The sequence below is a fragment of the Styela clava genome, chromosome 14 (assembly GCF_964204865.1).
Source record: "Styela clava chromosome 14, kaStyClav1.hap1.2, whole genome shotgun sequence".
Classification (NCBI taxonomy): Eukaryota; Metazoa; Chordata; class Ascidiacea; order Stolidobranchia; family Styelidae; genus Styela; species Styela clava.
This window is the reverse complement of record NC_135263.1, coordinates 12034468-12055278: the sequence shown is the minus strand read 5'-3', so window position 1 is coordinate 12055278 and position 20811 is coordinate 12034468. Positions and strand designations below refer to the sequence as shown.

At 33.1% G+C, this 20811-nt stretch overlaps 2 protein-coding genes across 2 annotated transcripts; one reads left to right on the top strand and one right to left on the bottom strand.

Annotated features, from left to right (window-relative positions):
- The first annotated feature begins 3519 nt into the window (after window positions 1-3519).
- LOC120341301 (venom phosphodiesterase 2-like) lies at window positions 3520-15511 on the top strand. The gene is made up of 26 exons (XM_078120080.1): window positions 3520-3635; window positions 3867-3903; window positions 4132-4257; window positions 4706-4831; window positions 5037-5153; window positions 5510-5626; window positions 5929-6042; window positions 6473-6583; window positions 6922-6982; window positions 7427-7518; window positions 7919-7998; window positions 8473-8592; window positions 8909-9081; window positions 9406-9587; window positions 9954-10144; window positions 10237-10340; window positions 10725-10794; window positions 10903-10996; window positions 11304-11473; window positions 11644-11689; window positions 12003-12169; window positions 12449-12575; window positions 13017-13091; window positions 13358-13484; window positions 13716-13902; window positions 14526-15511. Exons 1-26 carry the CDS (start codon window positions 3600-3602, stop codon window positions 14799-14801), a joined length of 3126 nt encoding a protein of 1041 aa, XP_077976206.1. The 5' UTR covers window positions 3520-3599; the 3' UTR covers window positions 14802-15511.
- Window positions 15512-15598: 87 nt separating this feature from the next.
- LOC120340908 (uncharacterized) lies at window positions 15599-19555 on the bottom strand. Its single transcript, XM_039409307.2, has 3 exons — window positions 19125-19555; window positions 18164-18331; window positions 15599-16682 (listed from the first exon to the last, which is right to left on the bottom strand). The coding sequence occupies exons 1-3, from the start codon at window positions 19516-19518 to the stop codon at window positions 16138-16140; spliced, it is 1107 nt and encodes a 368-aa protein (XP_039265241.2). The 5' UTR covers window positions 19519-19555; the 3' UTR covers window positions 15599-16137.
- Window positions 19556-20811: the final 1256 nt, after the last annotated feature.

The following is a 20811-nucleotide window of genomic DNA, read 5'->3' as shown; positions in this document are numbered from 1 at the left end:
TCATTCGTGGTTTAACAACAGTATTGCCTACATGCACCAAAACAGAGTTGTTGAAACTTATATTCGATTTGATTAAAATGTGATTTCCCACTGATATAATCAGTTATTGAAAGTGATCATCACAGAGTACTGAACACAATAAGTGTTAGGTAAATGATAGATTCTGATTACCTCTAAAATTTAGGAGAATTAAACTGAATCATTGACACATTTGTAGTTTGCAATTCTTCATCGCTGTACTGAATTTTTTTTATCACAAAAATTGTTTCCATTTGTAGTAAATTTGCTTTTCAGATGTGACAATTTCGTTTAAAATCGTTTATCACTTTTTTTATTATGATAACATCACTATTTGGAATACATACAATGGGTAGGAACATGATTAGTTGGGTTCGACTCATATGTAATTCGTTTCAACAAGGATTAAGTAAACTAGCTTTAGAAAACATTCCTCAGTGAAGCAAATTAAAACATTGAAACTCACTTTAGAAACTGCAATCGGAATTGAAAATTTCCTGAAGATGATGCCGCCCGGATGGTTCCATTACATTTGAACCCACGTACATTTGAACCCATGACAATTGCACCTGTATGCTATTGCACCTATGGAATTTTTTTTGTTTCACGGATAGTTAAACCCATACTAACCCTAACCCATGGGTTTTAGCACCCGCATATAGATTGAACCCGTGGATATACGCATGTTCAAATGTACATGGGTTCAAATGTACGGTCACCCGCCCGGATATTTAAATACCGCCAAAAATTGTCTCGAACCAGTTGTGTGTTTACAACAAGAAGATAACAGTACTTTACATGCGCAAAATACAATATACACATACAGTATTTAGGTCTGGGCAACCGCGATAAAGCATATTATTACGTATCAAGCGCAAGTTTTTCCGCTGCCAATGTTCAAAAATGAAGTGCCGGATATCGCGTGTCTAGACTGACAAACGATCCTACAGAAAGTTATTGTCTCACTCCAAGAGTAGTGTGATAAATTTCATTCGCAATGGAGCTGTGGCATCATAATGCCCAACTTGTTCTTATTCTAAGTAAGTGAAGAATCGCGTTTGGAGGAAATTGTAAATTAGATACTGAAGTTTGAGCAGTCGTGTAACATCTATGATTTGAGAATATTTATTTTTCGTTATTCAGATAATACATGAATACTTGGCAAGGTCTCTTTAAGGAATTTCAATACTTACGACTATCAATTAGGCAGGCCATATATTCTGAATGTATGATTTGAATAAATCTTAAATAAATGATGAAACATTCACTCCGGGTACAATTAAATAATCAAATTAACAACTTAAATGGAATACAAATTTTGTGTAGATTTCATTAAAAAATGCGCCCACAAAGCCGAGTCTATTGGTAGTGGTAAAATTTTTCGTATGTGTGTGTGCAGTTATCTGCATATTCAGTATCCATTCGTTTTCGTGTATAACCTTATTACCGATCAGTCGATCGCAAGCTATTTTGAAGATTTTAGTCGATCGCGGTCAAACGCTGGTTGGCCACCTCTGGGGTATACAGTACTTTTGAGATTTTTCTTTTCAATGGTATCAGAAGATTTTTGTGATTGATACGATTAACTTTAATGTGCTAATTTATAGGCAATGAGGTCAGCATAAACTAAGAATAATTGAACATTTTTGTTAGCAAAATGATATATCAGATGATAGTGATTTCCCTTATTAATCAATCTCAAGTCATTCATTCAAAGACAATGGATGCTTTGGTTTTACAAACCTAATTTTAATATTGCCTATATTCTACCGAAAATTGAACCTATCGCTTCGATATGTCTCAGTATATTTGTCGTTATAGACAAATGTCAACATCTGTTCAGTTTCAAGGACAAATGTTTTGCACTTTGCGCATAGTGTTGTTAGTTTACTATTCCAAGATCTAATGTCATGTATTGCAAACATTCGAGGTTAAAACACCAACAACGCATAGCATTCAATCACCCAGTAATAAGCCAATGTGCTGTTTCAGTATATATCATTTACAGAGCATAGCATGAATTCGGTAAATTATCTACGTACTATGTAATATTTTGCTTTCAATAAATCAGATATTATAATATATATATTAGGGGAAAGTGGGGAAGGTTGGGACACTTTTTTTTTTTTGCATATTTTGAGCCGTTAATTCTGCATATTCTCTTAAGTTTGCGGGACTAATGCATAGAGGGGTAAATGTAGTTTTTATTCAGCAACAAAGAAATTCCCTTGCGACACACATCTTACTACCAAAATGCTTTGAAAAACGTCTGTCAAGTGTCCCACTGTACCCCACTTGTGGGGCACAATCGGACAGACCCTGGGGCACAATGGGTTAGTCTGTCAAAATTCAACGAAGTATGCCCTTAAAAATAAGCAATTAATCAGCATAATCGTCTAAAGTACGGGGAGACTTCGAATTTGAAGATTTAATTTTTTTAAAATCAATGTTCAACTGAAATAGTTCAGATATTTTGGCAAAACATTTTGCAAAAAAATTTGATTATTTCCTTTCTCGAATCTAAATCTGGAAATATTATTGATTCTCGAATATATTCCATATTGGGCCATGGGTCGAAAGATACCATTATGTTACATAAAATAGAACGCATCTCTAAGTCTCTAAGCCTTTATTGTATCAAACACTGTCGAATTGTGCCCTGTAGAGCATGTCCCACTGAACCCCGGTCCATTGTTCCCCATAGGAAACAAATATTTTCAGACCATCCCACGGCAAAATTCGGAAGGCACAGCCACTCGCTAACGTTAGGAATATTTTACAGTGGATTGACGCTAAAGAATATCAGACGATGGTTTGTCTCGTTGGAAAGGCTAAACTAAAAAAAAGAAAAAACTGGAACGGTGAAATTATTTTTTTCAACCTCCCAAAACCAATTTCACCCCATAGCTTGCGCCAATCTACCCGTCCGTTGTCCGTTCGCGGGGACGTTGTAACTCACCGAAGGGCGGTTTGGAGCATCGAGCCGCGGACAGGATTGCGGATATAGTATCAGTGTGATAGCTGATTTTCCACTGTGCCCCATGTCCCAACGTACCCCACCTTCCCCTATATATAAATAAAAACAGACAGGTGTAATTGATTACATTTCAGTATGAGGGAAATATAAAAATCCAAAAACCTTAAATCACTCTTGATTTGTGTCTTCAAAACAAAGGAAGATGTTACTCGCATACGGTCAGGAAGAGTTATCTCAAAGATTTCGTGTCCCACTTGTATCAAACTTGTCTCACTTGTTCCACACGACCCTCAGTTGTATGTATGATTGTGACTTTACATGAATTGTCGAATTGACGCTTATTTCACCCATTTGCGCCACGATGATTTTCTACCCTAATGTGGGAAAAGTGTGACAGCCAAATAACTAAAAATGGGACATGTGGTATCTGTCAAAGGTGTTATTTGTTACTTTCTCTCGCTCACAGCTCAACATAGTTCACCATATGCGTTTACTTAGTGGTAAACAAAACAAATTAAAAGACCTATATATAGATCATCTTTTGTTTAGTGGGCCTACTCACTCGTATTGAGGATAGTGTCAGTTAAGACGAACCAGAGTGAAAATGAATATATCTAAGACGACAATTTTTCTGTTGTTGGTAAGTGTGAGAAGTTGGATTCTTGAGAATTTTTCTGTTTTTAAATGAATCTTAAACGAATCAAGTGAGATGTTGTGTTGGCAATATACTTGTCAATGCAAAGTAAATTCTTTCGTAGTTGGCAAAAGGTGCCTACTGTTACGCAATAGAGAATTGATTGTCCAAAATGGGGGCCAGTAGTTAATTTTTGATATGTACAATTATTCATTATGTCTTGCTACTTTATTTTAGGTGTTTATATTTGCATCTTTCGAAGAAGGATATACAGGTAACATTGTGTTTTAATAAAGATAATATTCTTATAAATACTTGTTCCTTCCATGTATTACCAACAACCCTATTATCATTATTTTTCAATTCGATCAAAAAGAGTTCTGATACAAATCATTTTGATTCATTTGGCTCTGATGACATATTGTATTTCTTCAATATAATTTACTACACAAACCATTGAGATTATACATTAACATGGATGTCGACTAATTTGTTAATTTAGAATCTTGTACTGGAAGATGTATGGAAACGTGGAATGGAGCAAACACGTGTCATTGTGATGAAAATTGTTCACAAAATAATAATTGCTGTACTGACTACGTTGATTTATGTCTAACAGACAGCGCAAGTATGTTTGCACTGAAGTTACTTTCGATTTTCGACTATTTTTATAATGATGAAATAAGATGAACATGCCTATCTACTCGTTTCAGAAAAGTAAAACAATCATTATTATTGTTTTATTTTTGAGTAAAACTGTCATTATTATATTATATTCTTTTATTTATTTTTTCCAAATATGACTAATATTGTAGAATTCTCTGAATAATAGAATAATTCTGAATAATATAGCCAAAGCATTGTCGGTAAATTAAAGAAAAATATATAACAAAAAAGAAACGATAATCTGGTGATTTTTCTATCTTTGGGTACTAAAGTTTTCAAATATACAGGCCTTTAGTAGAGGGAAGCGATTTTCTGCATTCACATCAGGAACAACAATAAGAACAACGATTCAAAAAATCAATCCATATGTCCACTTAGCGTCCACATTTTTTTGTTTTGTTTTTTTACAGATAGCTGTTATGGACGATGCTTCAACAGCTATGGTTTCCTGCCGAATGCAAATTGTTATTGTGACAGTCAATGTTCTAAATATGGAAACTGTTGCAGCGACTTTGTAGCTGAGTGCGCAGACGAAAGTGAGTAAAATAAATAAGCACTTATGTGAGTTTATATATATAGGAAAGCGCAAATACACCTGACTTTCCAATGACGCAAATAAGTTATTTTTGTAAACTTCTTATGCTCATTGCGGTTTCGTATCACGCAATCGACATTTCGTGCACGATAACAATTACCAGAATATGAAGTCAATTTTTTCATTTATTCATTTCTATTTTCTAGATCTTTGTGAAAACAGATGCTTTTTCTGGTATAACTCGCAATTACCTTGCCAATGTAATGACTTGTGTTTAAAGTACGGAAATTGCTGTCCCGACTATTATGGAAGTTGCATTCCAGGTGAGAATACGTTTACAGTATTTTCATATTTCGTATCAAGGTCAATATGATTCCCTAATAAAATGTTGTATATAAAGCGTTCCATGAGTGAACGACCGCTGGGAACAATACTATACGTAAACCGTCAATGACGTATTCGGCCGCTGAATTATTCTGAAACACTACCATCTTGTCAATAAATACGGATATTCGTGAATCAGTCACCGGATGATTTGTGAAAGTAATGATCATTCAGTTTTGGAATAGCCTACTCTATCTTCTTCTTCTTTCCTACTCACTGGAAATGTATTCATATATATTTTGTAGAGCGATCAAACAATGTTCTTGGTGGTGACTGTCTATAACTACTTTTATAGGATCGTGTGTAAATCGATGCGGTGATCGTAATACCAACTCTGCATGCCATTGTGACAGTCAATGTTCAACCGACTACGATTGTTGTGAAGACTTTGCTGATACTTGCACAAGTTCAGGTATTTCATATCAAGAATTATCTATTATAGTCCACGTTTTTTTATGTCAACAATGACTAATTTTCGTCACTTATAGGATAAAAACACCGCCTGATGACACCGATATGCAAATTGTAGGTTTTTTGCACCAGTATATATTGCAGTGGCTCACGCGCTTGCTTGTGAAGCAATGTCTAGTAACGTGCAATGAACTTTTTGCACGTTGTTAAACAAGCTTACACTGTACTTTTGTTTATGAAAAGCCGTGTGTATAAAAAGACCCAGTAAAAATTCACACAATAAGTATTCAATTCAATGTTTAGACTCATGTGAACATCTATGTGAAAGTGCATACGACTCATCCAGATCGTGTCAATGCAATGATGCTTGTGCACAATATGGAAATTGTTGCAGTGATTATGAGGTTTTGTGTAGAGGTGATGAATTTAACATTTTCACTTAATTTGAATTACCTCAAATGCTATCGGGTGACTTTCAAGTAGGTATTTTGCCACTAAAATTCGGCATGTTATACTCACCATGTTTTCTATGACAAGCACAAAATGGATTGTGGCAATAGCAAACATTAAACTTTTAGTTGCATGGATACTACTCAATCAATGTTGATTTTGTTTTGCGCATTTGAAAGCTTTCGGTGGAATAAAAATATGAATAAAAAAATATATATAAATAACAATAAAAAAATAAATATTATAATGTAATGTAAATAACATATTTTTTTTATTTAAAAAAGAAATAGTGTTTTAGTTATGCTAAAAGTGAAATACCTTCACTGATATTTGTTTTGTTTAGTCACCCAGGGTGCAATGTAAAAGCGAATTGTCAATATTAATCCATACATTTTAGATTTTTATCTCTGCAATGGAGTTTGCAATATTACAAAGAACGCATGCAGCTGTACAGAATCATGCTTACAAGATAACACATGCTGTACAGATTATGAACAATCGTGCAACGGTAAAATCTGATTACCTTGAATTGTTGTTAAAACATTGCAATAAAACATTTAAATAATAACTATAAATGATATGAAGTAAATATATATTTTAACCAGCGTATTTGCATTGACCACTCAAATTGTTTTTTGCGAATAAAATTTTTTTTAGATATACTCCATAAATTACAAAGTAGTTAAAAGTATTTTGGTTTAACTAATTGGAAATATCGAGATCGAGACATATGTCTCGCTTTTTCAAATCAACTGTTAATAGTCGTAATAAGAATAATACTATGGTATAAAATAACATGGTATAAAATTATGTTTTCGTTTAATATTTCGTACATTTTAACAACAGCTGGAACGGCGTGGTTGGAAGATGAATGCACGTCAAGTCAAGAAATGGTCTGTCCGAACGGGTAAATAATCATGTCAATATTTTATGACATACTAGTAGGAAAATAGTGGTTTTCTTAAGTATTGAACCGCGACAATCTTTTTGAAAATGGCGATATATAAACTTTCTTGTACATTATGATGCATTTTTTGTTATCGATTAAGTTTCTATGAGGCTAACTACTTGTCCTTAATATGTGCTTTTGCGCCATTGGATGACAGATGAGGAGTGAAGTTCAATATTATGGGTCTTGTTGCACACCAACACAAATATAATTCTGTTACATTTTGTCTGACCTTGGTCAGACTTCGTAGTTGAATTTTCTATGTGTGATAAAGTTCAGCCTTAGTCAGGCAAAACGTTACAGAAATATATTTGGTTAGTGTGCCCTTATTTAGAAAATTCGGGATTGAGAATGTCTCAAGTTTTGAAGCATTCCTAAATCTTTTATCTATGTTTCAATCAGGTTTGACACACCACCGGTGATATTGCTTTCGATAGACGGCTTCAGAAACAGTTACTTCAATCGACACGAAACACCAAATATGGCGAAACTTGGTGAGAATGTAGTAAGATAGTCATAAGATTTCAGATTGATGTAGAGATTAAAGTTTAGCAAATTGAATGATCGAATGTCTATTTTACTACTTTTTTTTTATCCCAGACAAATAGCATCCCACATATAAACAAATATATCTTCAGCCCTCATAGCATACAAGTCGATCAGCTTATGACTAGATATGAGAAAGGTTAATTCCAAAACTAAATACTATTGTATTGCCCGCTAGAGCAAAAGTAATAATCAAGAATAAACAATCAATCAGTAGTTTTATATACGTACAAAATCATTATAATATTAACACTATAAATATTGTTGAGAACTATTTTACTGACAAAGAAATCAACTACACTTACGAATTTATGCTAAACATATTAGAAAATTTTTCTTTTGTTTCAGCTTCCTGCGGAGTTCATGCACCTTATGTTAGACCGGCCTATCCAACACTCACTTTCCCGAACCATTATTCAATTGTTACGGTATATATTTTCCAACAAATTTATTTTCATTGCGATCATATTATATTTAGGAACATTTAGTTTATGTACTTTTTATATTATATTTTTAATTTAATCATAATTGTTCATGTTTACGAGAAATTATTATTTTGTTAATAAATATTTTCGACATGAATTTATTCAAATAATATATATATATATATGTTTATTTTTTATACATTTATACAACGCCATCAATATACAAATGTTTATAAAAATACAATAATAGACGAACCAAATTTTCCCTTTTTCACTCAGATTTTCTATAATAGCACAATCTATTTATTTGTTACTTTGTTCGTTGTCCACTTAAAAATAATTTTAAGGGTATGTTAATAAAATTTAACAACCAGACCTTTGCCATTGGATTTGATTCAGCGTACTTTGTGCATTTGAAAGTATAGTACTAGTAATAGTTGGCGTTTTGGCACTGTATCTGACTTTACCGTTTTTCAGGGATTATATCCAGAGTTTCACGGGATAGTTGCAAACAGATTTTATGATCACGAGTTTGATGCTGAATTCCAACTAGGAAAAACTGAAGCTTCAAATCCACGCTGGTGGGGAGGAGAACCGGTAAAAAATATTTTTTTGTAATTTGAATTGAGGGAAATTTAAGCCCAAACATTAAGCGAATAGAGCAGTTGGAAACTTCAATAACGTTGCTTCTGTTGCTCAGTGAATGTAGTCATCTTTATTTAACATTTGTACAATTTTTTTTTCGATTTTGAGAATACAACATCATACCTCAATGGCAAAACTTTTTTCAATTTTAATAAATTTAACTTGCGGTGAAGTTGATTTTGATGTAGTTCTTTACAATTTATACATCAAGTATAAATACGTTAAATTGTGATGTATGCACGTCATTAGCCTAGCAATGCATTTTCAGATTTGGGTAACAGCAAGTAATCAAGGTTTGAAAAGTGCTTCTTACTTTTGGGTTGGATCTGATGTAAACATTACAAGATATCCAGATTATTATTATTCATATGATGGTTCAGTTCCATACGAGGATCGAATTTACCAAGTTTTGCAATGGCTTGATATGCCTGTTGAAGATAGGTAAGTCGAAAGATTCAGTTCGGGGATTGAATGCAGCATCTGCATTTATAAAATGAAAATAAAATTGCCGACGCAATTATATTGTCCTTGTAAATAAAATTGCATTTCTCTTCAATTACTGGATCAATTGCTTTGGAATTCTCAATGGTTAAATAATGTTGTCGTCGCCAGAAGTCTATCACTTTTATATAATTCAAAAATTTCTGTGGACTCTATTGCATTCGTATGCCTATTGGTTTTGAGAAATGTCGTCATCAAAATTGAAAAATGAGAACATTTTTCGATACAGCAATTTCAAGCGATCCAAACATTCTCTCTATTCAGACCTTCAATCATACTGCTTTACATGGATATGGTTGATCATGCGGGGCACGATGTTGGACCAGATGGGCACGAAGTTGATGTAGCAATCAGCCAAGCAGATGACATGGTTGGAATGTTAATGGACGGGTTGAAAGCTAGAAATTTGGACAAATGCGTCAATCTCATGATATTAGCTGATCACGGTGGATACTTTTATATTTTTCGTGTTAATATCGCTAGTAAAAACGATTTAATATTTTATCACTCCGAATTATGATATTTTCTTATTTCCATATCGGTGACTAAACAAGTATACTATTTATATTGCCGATCAGCTGGCATCTTCGTAACAAATAATAATTCTATTAGTGGGTTTTTTCGACTCTTATAACATTTTTGATAATTTTAGTTGAAGGTACCTGATTTTGCACAAAACGTTTTGTAATTAAAATTGCAAGTAGTAGAACACTTTTGACATAGTTTCCCTTTTCACTAACATACACGAACAAAAGTATCGTCGGAAAATTGAAATCGAACAATATATTATTCTACTATTATGCTATTCCCAGGTATGGCAAATACGTCATGCGATAGAATGACGTACATCGATCAGTATGGAGTTGACATGAACAACGTATATTTTCGAGGAGGGGCTCATGGCAGAGTGGGGAAAAGTACGGACAAAACATTATGGAATCTATACGATGGAGAAGACATAAAAAATAAATTGCAATGCAAACGTTCTGAGACACATTTTCAAGTACGTTTTAGATAGCTTAGTATGGCATATGTGTTGTGTCTCCGTTAATAAAAATGACATAATAATTTTGACTATTTCTACTGATTTAATAGGCATACTTGAAATATGAATATTTCCCAAAACGAATGCATCACGCATACAGTGCCAGAATCGACGACGTCAGTTTGGTCATGGACGACGAATGGCTTGTCGGAGGGTAATATCATTTGATAACTACGAATGTAAATAGCATAAAAATTGTCATGCATCTGTATATTTTATTTTTATGAAAAAAGACACAATCCATATTCGCCACTGTTTTCTGTTTCTCGCTCAATTCTAAATGGATTATAATGGATTATGACATTTTTAATTAATCATTTTTTAATCAAGTTTTTTCAAAATCGAACATTTTGAACCTTGATTGAATGTGTTTCAAAACTAGATTATGTTTATACCTAACAACAGATATCTTTTGAAACAAATGCTTGATACTAATTATTTTTGAATATATTTTTGTATATTCATATATTTTGTATATTGTTTGTATATTCATTTTCGGGCAAATTTTTTTTTATCAATTTCAATGTATTGTTAACAGGCAAACTGGTTCTTACTCATCTTGCGATGGTGGAACTCATGGGTGGGATAATGAGAACAAACAGATGAGGGTTAGTACTTGAAACTTGGAATGATTCACAAAAATAAAAATGATCTCAACTTAAATTATGATATTCATGGTGATTTAAATTTTTAACCTTTGAATTGGTTTGGTACAGGCTCTATTTCTAGCGCATGGTGCATCTTTCAAGAGAAGTTACAACTTTTCTGAACCATTCGACAACGTTGAAATCTACAATTTTATAGCAAAAGGTATCATTATATTCAAAACATACAACTTTTTACTTTTTTATTATTGCATCATTGTTGTATTGATATTTCTAGTACGTATTTATTACAAATAATATTTATTGTTTTTACCCTAAGATGTTTATAACAGCATAAAAACAGAACGTGTTTCACATAATACAAGTTTTATTGATCTTCACACTAGGACATCGTATTACTTTGAACATTATTCTGTTCTCTGTTTTATGATCTCCTTTTACACCCTTGTGCTCCACAAATAAAATTCTAACTGACATTAGAGAATTTAAATGTAAGGGTCATACTTTCCTAGACCTCCTCCATCTAACACCCCGACAAAACAACGGAACATTGGGAAGTCTGGGACATTTGTTAAAAAATCAACCACACGTAGAACCACAGTCCAACGGAGAACTTCCAAATACCTGTCCTTATCCTTCCACCACTAGCTCTTCAGATTCTCGAGGATGTTCAGCATGTCAAGTGAGATTATCAAGATTTCCTTTTCACAGTGCAGTAACATTTATCTTCCGCTTATCGAAAGAATTTAAAACAATATTTTTCTTGAAAACTTCGATATATATACCACACTGAAGCTGGATACATTTTGTAGAAATATTTGAAACACAATAATATTGAGATTTTATATACAGGGAGAACAACAAGCAAACGATTTATTAAATTTGACCCCAGAAGAAAGTAAGTGGTATTCAAATGCTTTGTAATGAGTAATTATGAATAAAAAATAACATATTTTAAGCTGAATATTTTGATAATTTTTCAATTGGTTTAAACAAAATAAATGATCAATCGAACAAGAAGTGAATGTTGTTATTATACTTGTTATTTCTATTTTTCTTGTGTGGAAGAATGTTTGAAGTTGTTTTGGTTGTTGTGATGATGATAAAAAACTCGCTTTTCTGATGGAACAATTGATTTTAGATGGAAAAGTTGGTACCTGTTATTCTTTTTTTTATTATTGAACAATGATGGTTGATTCTTTTTTGTGCAGCAACGGAAGCGCACAATAAAAACATGCTAGTTGGATTACCTGAAATTTATCCAAAAAGTGACGGAGACGTTGTGAATTATTGTGTTTTATCTCAACCTGAGTATATAACGGTGTACAACTGGGAAAAGAAACAACCTTATTTTGCACATTTTGTTTTGGACAAGAAGGTACTTAAGCCAGTCATAAAAAGAGAAAGAAACTACATACTTTTCCATTTTTTTGATTCAGAGTATAATTTTTTTTATGCTATTTGGTTGAACCAGTAACTCAAGTATACGACAAGATGTGGAAAAGCTACAGGATTAGGTACCAGATATGTTTTTGCAACAAGGAAGTTACATTGTCTAATCTTACAGAAGTAATTTCTGTGCAATGTTTTTTTGCAGTGAACTCAAACCCACCTACTAAAATATTTTAAACCGATATAGCAATTTTTAATTTGACAGATGCGAGATATGAGTCCAACTTCACTTTGTGTTCGACCAGATATTAGAATAGATTCTCAATATTCTTCAAGTTGCTCGGATTTTGAAAATAATAAAGACGTCACAGGAACTTTTCTATATCACCCAGGTAAGATCAAAATTGAACTTAATCAAACTTAAATTTTTTATGAACATTTTTAGGTGCTCCAGAAGTATGCGTACCAAGATGTCGCACGACCTGAATCCTAACCGGTACACACACACACATACTATGTTCAGGTTGTGCGCCATCTTGGTGCGCATACTTCTGGAGGTCCCATTTTTATTTATTTATTTAATATTGAGAGATATGCACATTACTTGCTATTGTTTTTCTCTACTTCATTGGTGTACCTGGCGTCACAAATATTATATTCATTAATGCAATACCTTCCATAAATAGTATTTATGAGGAACGAGATCTATAGTCATCTATTACTATTTAGTTCTTGTGTATGATAGATGTTGATAGTATTTTAATTTCATTTATATATGTTTGTGAATTGTGGATTATTATGCTGTGCTTGATTAAACTTACTCGGATTTTCAGACTTATCTATGGATCGGAAGAGTGATGCTGAAATTTTATCGAATATTATTCCAGTTTACAGACCATTTGTAGCAAGTAAAATTTGTTGTTTGTTTGTTTTTAATAAAGAGGACACAATTTATCAACATTTTTTCACATCTTTGATCAGGTATCATTTCTTGGAATTATCCATATTTCAAAGGCAAAAAACAGTTGCAATATCAAATTTATTACGTAATTTCATAAACACACGACTATCATCTCTCGCGTCAAATTTACTCAAAACAAGAAAATGTCAAAAATATTTGAAATCTTTTTTTTTCTCTTTTTTCTTTCCCCTTTTTCATTCCGTTCTATTTCAGTTTGGGAGCAGTTTTCTAAAGTCTTGAACGATTGGGCTGGTTTATACAACGGGATATCTGTAGCCACTGGTCCAATTTTTGACTATGATTTTGATGGCAATTCGGATACAAAGGAAATAATTCAAAAGTTAGTACTGAATTCTTTCATGGAATCTATGAATTTGTATGTCAATAAAAAAGTCAATACAAATAAGAGAGCGTGCCAAACTGAATAAGTGTAAAGTTTTCATCTGATTTCCAACCATTAAAGTAGTGATTTGATAAGTTACCTAGGTATTATTAATGAAGAATCGCTTGTGGGATATATGTGGCGGTGATATACTAACTTTTTCTATTTCACATTCTTATTTTCTTGTAGATATGGCCAATTCCTGGTTCCTGAAGACAAAACCTCAACTCCAATTCCAACCCACGTTTTTGTTGTTGCCATGAGATGCCGAAACTATACATCCTCGGAAAGTGTCAGAGATTGCGCTAAAAATCCAAAGATGATTGATATTATAAGCTTCATTATACCTAACTATGCTACAGATCCGTGTTACAAGGTATGATTCTTTCTATAAACTTCCTCATTTTGACATCTAACATAGCTTCCATTCCAGGTATACTTTCATTCATTTGTGAAAAAGTGCATGTTGGGCGATTTTTTTTCCTTTTTTTTCATGTACATTTTAAAGACATCAATTATAAATTATAAATATATATAAAATAAATTCTACAGTTGTGTGTGACGCGTACGTTAGATATACAGAATACTGTATAGACATATTATGCTCCAGATTAGGACATCATATCAAACTAAATCAATATTAATTATCTTGATTTTGCTGTCTTTTTTTCATAGTAAAGTAGTTTTTGTGTTCCGATCGAATTTTTGATTCTGTTGCAAAGTGGTGAATGAATCATTCAAGATTTTCTATTGAGGTGGCTATCCACAATATTTTATCCTTTCCCTATTTTGATTGTTCTTTTTTGCATTAGGGGCAAACATTATTGCTAGTGTTAGGCCATTCCATGAGAGAGATTATAGTTGACCTCATTCACTTACCTTACGGCATACTCGTACATTGTGTTTTCAAGAGAAAGACCCTTGTGTAAATGGGCAACTTATTATTTGATACAATAGTGAAATTACGCATACTTCATGATTTCCAAATGTTTGTCATAGGATACTATGAATATTGATGAATGGGTATCGCAAACTGTCTTCGAACATGTAGCAAGACTTCATGATGTGGAGCTTCTTACATCAATCTCATTTCTGTCTGACTGGAGAAATGCAGACACCACCCAGGAAGAGCGTATGGAAGCAATCCGGTTGACAGTTCATCTACCAGAATTTGAAAAGGATTGGATGCAAGATCTGCTACAAAATATCACACCCAGTCCAGATGTGTATGCTACTACAACAAAGTCAGCATCAACTACTAAGCCACCAAAATAATTCTTTATTCGGAAGATAAAGATTACTAGATCTATAATTTTGTTGGTGTTAATTAAATTGGGGCCGTAAGTTAATTCTTGATTTCAAATTTTAGATATAAATCAGTGGTGTAGAAAACAGTGAGCGGGTGAAGTTGTCATTTCATTTCAATAATTTCATTGAAACACAGAAATATAATGAAATGCTTAGTAATGAATCTTTTTTGCGGTACAACAGAGAACTAAGTTGCAGTAATATTTAAAATAGTTTAACTATCTCAATGAACAGCGTACAAAAATCATGAACTAACATTGTTAATCCGTGTTATTCGAGTACGCCATTTAAAGTACGTTCATCTCATTTAATAGCGGTTGTGAATGATACAGAAAGCTTGAGATTTACATCGTAGATTTTCTGGCCGTAAATTTGTGCATGGCAAATAAATGAAGAACATGTAGTAGACAGAAATGTTAGGATAACACCTACGATGAATCTGAACCACCATGTTATGATGCGCCCAGTGGTGCTGCTGGTGTTTAATTTGGTGGACAAAAAGGTATTGTTATTTTCAAGATCTGCGTGAACTAAAACTCTTAATATTGATCGTATTATTCCTTGTTTGTTTACCCAAAGTAAAGGGATGAGAAGAAAGCTCAATCAGAATCCGATACAGATATTTTTGTGACCATAAACCCCTCCCAATCAAGGTGTTTCATACTTCAAGAATAACATTTGAAGATGGTTGAATAAGTTTGAACTTTCGTAGAACATGCAATTCAAAACTTTTATCATTAAACTTTTGCTTTGTACAATGTTTATTTAACGAACGTTTTTTGATAAAAGAAACATCCAAAACAACAATAAAATGCTCATGATCTTTTTGCTAGGCATAAGTTTGGCAGCTCGTATCACTACAATTCGATGACCAAATATCAAAATTAAATCTAATGTGGTATTTATTTTAAAATCTTGTGACGAACAATCTTTCCTGGCGTTTTGTCACGGCAATATATATGCTGATATTCGCCTCAGTATACGCATTTAACTTTACTATCATTTTTTTTATTCCAAAGCGTGATATAAGTTTTAACAAGCTCACACATAAAACTGAAAATTTTAACCTTGTTATGCTTGCTTTGGAGTCGGCCTTCGTTGTCTGCAAGAGCATGACATCGCTAAGAAAGTTCGATCAAATTTGAATGATTTATGTATTCACATATTGATACAGGATACTAAAATAGTTATATAAGCGTAATTATTGAATTGTTCAAAAATCTGAGTAAATATGTACCAATACTGGAATTTATGGACTAATAAATAGAAAAAAGAGCATATTTGCGATATTGTATTCATAAAATTACTGTTCGGGATCTGGGTTATTTACAACTGACTTAGTTACAGTTTGCAGACTCCCCACCATTAATTCGTCCGAATTGTCTTCGTTATTCTGTCCACAGTTTGTGGTCCATGGAAGCAACATCTGGCGCCATTCTTTAAAACTTATTACAATTAAAGTAATATTTACCAACACGTTCAAGTTGTAGATAAAATGCCTTAATTCGCTGTCATTTTGTCCATTGATTACATACTCCGTAAAAAGCATGACGAATACGTCTGTCAAGACACATAATATGGAAACGATCAAACAACGACGTACTAGCGCCAACAAGCGTTTGCGACTACTCGACGTGACTTTTCCCTTTTTTGATGGCTTCACTTCAGCGCTGTTGCTTTGCAATCTTATCAGAGGGAAAACAAACATAGCTACTAGAGTACAATGAAGAGATATGCTTCCTGCTGTCCAGAGATATCCAAAGGCATTGTCTATTGGATCCGCCGTTACTTTTTCACAATGATTAATATCCGGATTGTATTCGTAGCGTCGACAGCAAGCTAGTAAGGCTGAAAAAGAAATATTAACTTTAAGGGGACTATATAAAAAACATTATCTTAATACATATATATCCGTGTATTACCAGTGAATAATTGTAACTAGCTAATGTAAAAGTTCCATGGGCAATTTGCAGCAGCGCCTTATTACTGCCTATATAGCATTATCACCGATTGCATTCAGGTGATCAAATCTGGTGTTATTCACTGTCTTATTTCAATGCAAATAAAATAAGAGAGCAATGCTTGAAATGTATGGACACGAAAGCCAAAATGGAATAGTACCGGTATCTAATCTTTGCATTACCGGTATGGTACTGTAGTTTCCCCCCTACTTCGACTGACCACCAAATCGTAATGCACACGAACGCAATTTTTGTTTCATCCCCATGACGTCATCACTCACAAAAAACGAACCCATTAGAGCTCACGGAAGTATATAAACTAAATAAAAGTAATGGCCTTCAAGCGGCAACAACGATCTTCTAACCAATGAAAGGTTCAAAGTTATTGATCGAGTAGTTGGAGAGAAAATAATTATTTTCAGACCAACAATAACAAAAATAAGATGAAAAAATCAAGAACACCAACACCAATATAATAACACAACGACCATAGGTTCACTTCGTGGAATCTAAAATTTCAAAACAATATGCGTCATTTTTACGTTACTTGGCAACTGACATGAATATGGGATTTCCATTAACTTGATTTCCTGATAACAGATCAAAATTTTTCAGTATAAATGTAGATTTTATAATAGATACTATAAAAGTCGATGTCTGAAAGCGGTATATTGTGGACTGTCGTAAGGTTTTGTTTGGTTTTCTTGAGACAATAAGATGAACACACGAACATCTGTTTAGTTTCAAGGACGACTGCAAATGTTTGATGTATAAATAGGGTGGACGTATTATCAATGTAATGTAAGTTATAAAAGTCACATTTATGTACTTTGTCTATTTGCTTTCTGAATTATATCGATTACGTCAATGGGCGTATGGCGTGAATATCTGTGTACAACATCCTATAACATTCGAAAGAATGTATTGTAAACCCAAAGTGGTATTTTTATAAAGCGCGGTGTTACATTAGATGTTATTGCGCGGATTCAAACGAAAACATATCAAGTAATTTAATTACCGGGCGGATAAAAAATGAGCATATGTTACACTATCCAAAATTAATGTTGAGAAGCAGATGTGAACATATGGACATGTGGAAACGATTGAAACTAAATTTTCATGAGATATGTTCACAATTTTCCGCGAAGTTATTCATGGAATATTGCTAAAAGGTGCGACACAATATTATTAAATTTCCAAATATCAACCCGATTCTAAAATAGAAATCAACTAGTGATGTATTTTCAAATTAAAGCAGAGATTAATATTTCAGACATTATATACCATTGCATGAAAATCAGTAGTCGAAAATAATTTTCATTATTGTTTTTACAGGAGGTCACATCATTAGATTGTTTGGATACTTACCATTTGTGACGAGACATAGGCCAATAATAAAGAACAGAGTTGTCCATTTGAGTATGAGAACTGAGTATCGGGTGATTTTTCTTTCAAATCTTAAGTTTTCAAACACAATATATTGACGAAGCCAGAGAAACATGTAGATTGTTGCATCCAAGAGTGAGAGAAGACAAACTGAAACACAATTCAAATAAAAGACTCAATAAATCCAATGTTTATATATACACCAAACGACCATATTTTAACGATTTTACAACGTTTGATGTCGATTTTTATTCAATTATTTGTTCTATAATTTTGTCATGGGGAGAGAAAATTGGCGCAACTTGTAAATAGTGATCAGGTATGGACCATCGACAAACTTTAAATGCACTTACTGTAGTTGGTTGGATTTTTCCAACTAATCTAGTAACAGCACTTAGCCTTTCACCTAGAATAATTTTTAGTGGTTTAATCATGAACAACATATGGTCGGTGTTTTTTTTCCACACGCTCAATGTTTGGTCCATGTTCAATTACACACAGGAAGGCATATTTTTTTTTATCTTTACGCGTTAAAACGACCCGTTTGATGATAATTAAGAATGACTTATCGACTCTCAGTGTACACTGAATAAATCCTACAGTATCCTTCTAGAACAAAAATACTTATTTTCCATATAATCATTCATGAAATCGACGAAATGACAAAACTGAACAGTGAAGGTTATAAGCATTAGTTTAGGTTTGAAAATCTACGTTAGCAGCGACGTTATTCCAATTTTAGAATTCTCACTAATTTATCATTGTTGTAGATCAGATGGCTTTATATCATTACAGATGGTCAATTTCTTTTACGTCATCGATTTGGATTAACTCTGTTCTTGTCAGAGTTCAGAGGAATCAAATCTTTTAATTCGGCCGATTACAACTTTGCAAACAACTGCAAAAAGTGTCAATATGAACAGTTTGTGTGTAACGTAATTACCTCCGATGTTTCTTTCAGCTGTACAGCCTGCATCTGATCTCATTTGTACGTTGTAATAAATCAAGTCGTTTATGCATGTACACACACACAGGGCCGCACTGATGACACAGAGTATTCTCAGCCACCTTCCAATTTTTCGAGACTTCTTAGCAGCAGGAGAGTGTATGCTGCCTCTAATGGTTCTTCTCAACATTGGCGCAATTCCCACTCTAAGAGATCTTTCGTATATAAGTAATACGACAAGAATGTATAAAGCAAAACCCATAACAACTCCAAGTAAAACATCCAAACCAATATTTTCAACGTGATCACCATCGAAAATACCAGTAGTCGTCTGATCGACAGCAGTAGAATTTTGACAACAGTCTTCTTGATTTTGAACGATAATACTCATGATTTTAGCTTAGTTATACTAATAAGAATGAAAGATAGTGAAATTTAAAATCTTGAAATCAAAAAATTTAGAATTGAAATTTTGAGATTTTAACACATAAACAACTGGATCTTCTTCGATTCGTTGCACAAAACTTGATATCAAAGTTGCTTTAAATTATCAAATGCCAGTTTATTGATATTTGGGAATCGGAGTTAAAATTTAAACTTAACCTTCCTACTTCGAGAATTTGCTCAAATTTAAGTTGAGGCAGAATTCATCATGAGATTTATCGCATATTCTAGATTAACAGATACATACCTTAAGCTATTTCATACGTTTTCAGTTCTGTTACAAAATCTAGCCTCTAGCCTTGCAGTTTTTCTGAAAACTAATTAATACTTATCGTCAAATCGTTTCGGCATTGCCTTTAAATTTAGTAGAAATAATGGGCTAACCGATATTACCTTTTTTCCTAACTGTTAAAAATATGGTCTAATTGACTAATATCCCTACAGCCTATCTTTGCATGCATCTCCTTTAACTGCTCCGGTAGAATTTAACTCAGCAAAGCCCTTTTCATGTTAAAATTTTGTCTGGCAGTAACTAACGAGTAGAAAAAAATCCTATTTTTCACATTTCATTAACAATGGATGTCGTATGAATAATACATCTGATATCTTATTGAAATATGCATTTTCGTAGATTTGTTTTTAGTCTTTCCTTCACATCATTCTCAATACGGGATAAATAAAAAAAAAAACATTTTAAATTACAATAATGTGCGTCGTACTGATGGCAACTAATAATTTTCAAGCATATTGTGTAATTGCTACATATTGTATTAGGTTAACAAACAAGGCCTAACCTTCGAGTGCCCACCAATTTTACAATTTGTTACACAAATTGCAATTGTTTGCCATGATGATATCTGATCAGAAAATGATAAATTTTTCTTTGGAATGAAAATGACCATGGAAAAGCCAAGGGGTTATGACCAGTTCAGTAGGTTATTCAACCGACCTGGTTTTGTCGTCGTAGTAACAATGTGTGAACTATTTCCCTCGCAAGGTCACTTCCTCCAATCTATAAATCGATGAATTGTATTGTGAATATGCCAATGATAGCTACCGTTGTTTTAAATCTTCCGTAAAGCACTGGTACATGACATTTATCTCTATTGAGCGCTTCATAAACCCTAGCTATAACATATTTCACCTGAATAACTTTTATTGCTTCAAAATTGAAATCCATTATGGTAAAATGACATAATGTATACTAATAATAAATAAATAATTTGCCTTACCTAACATG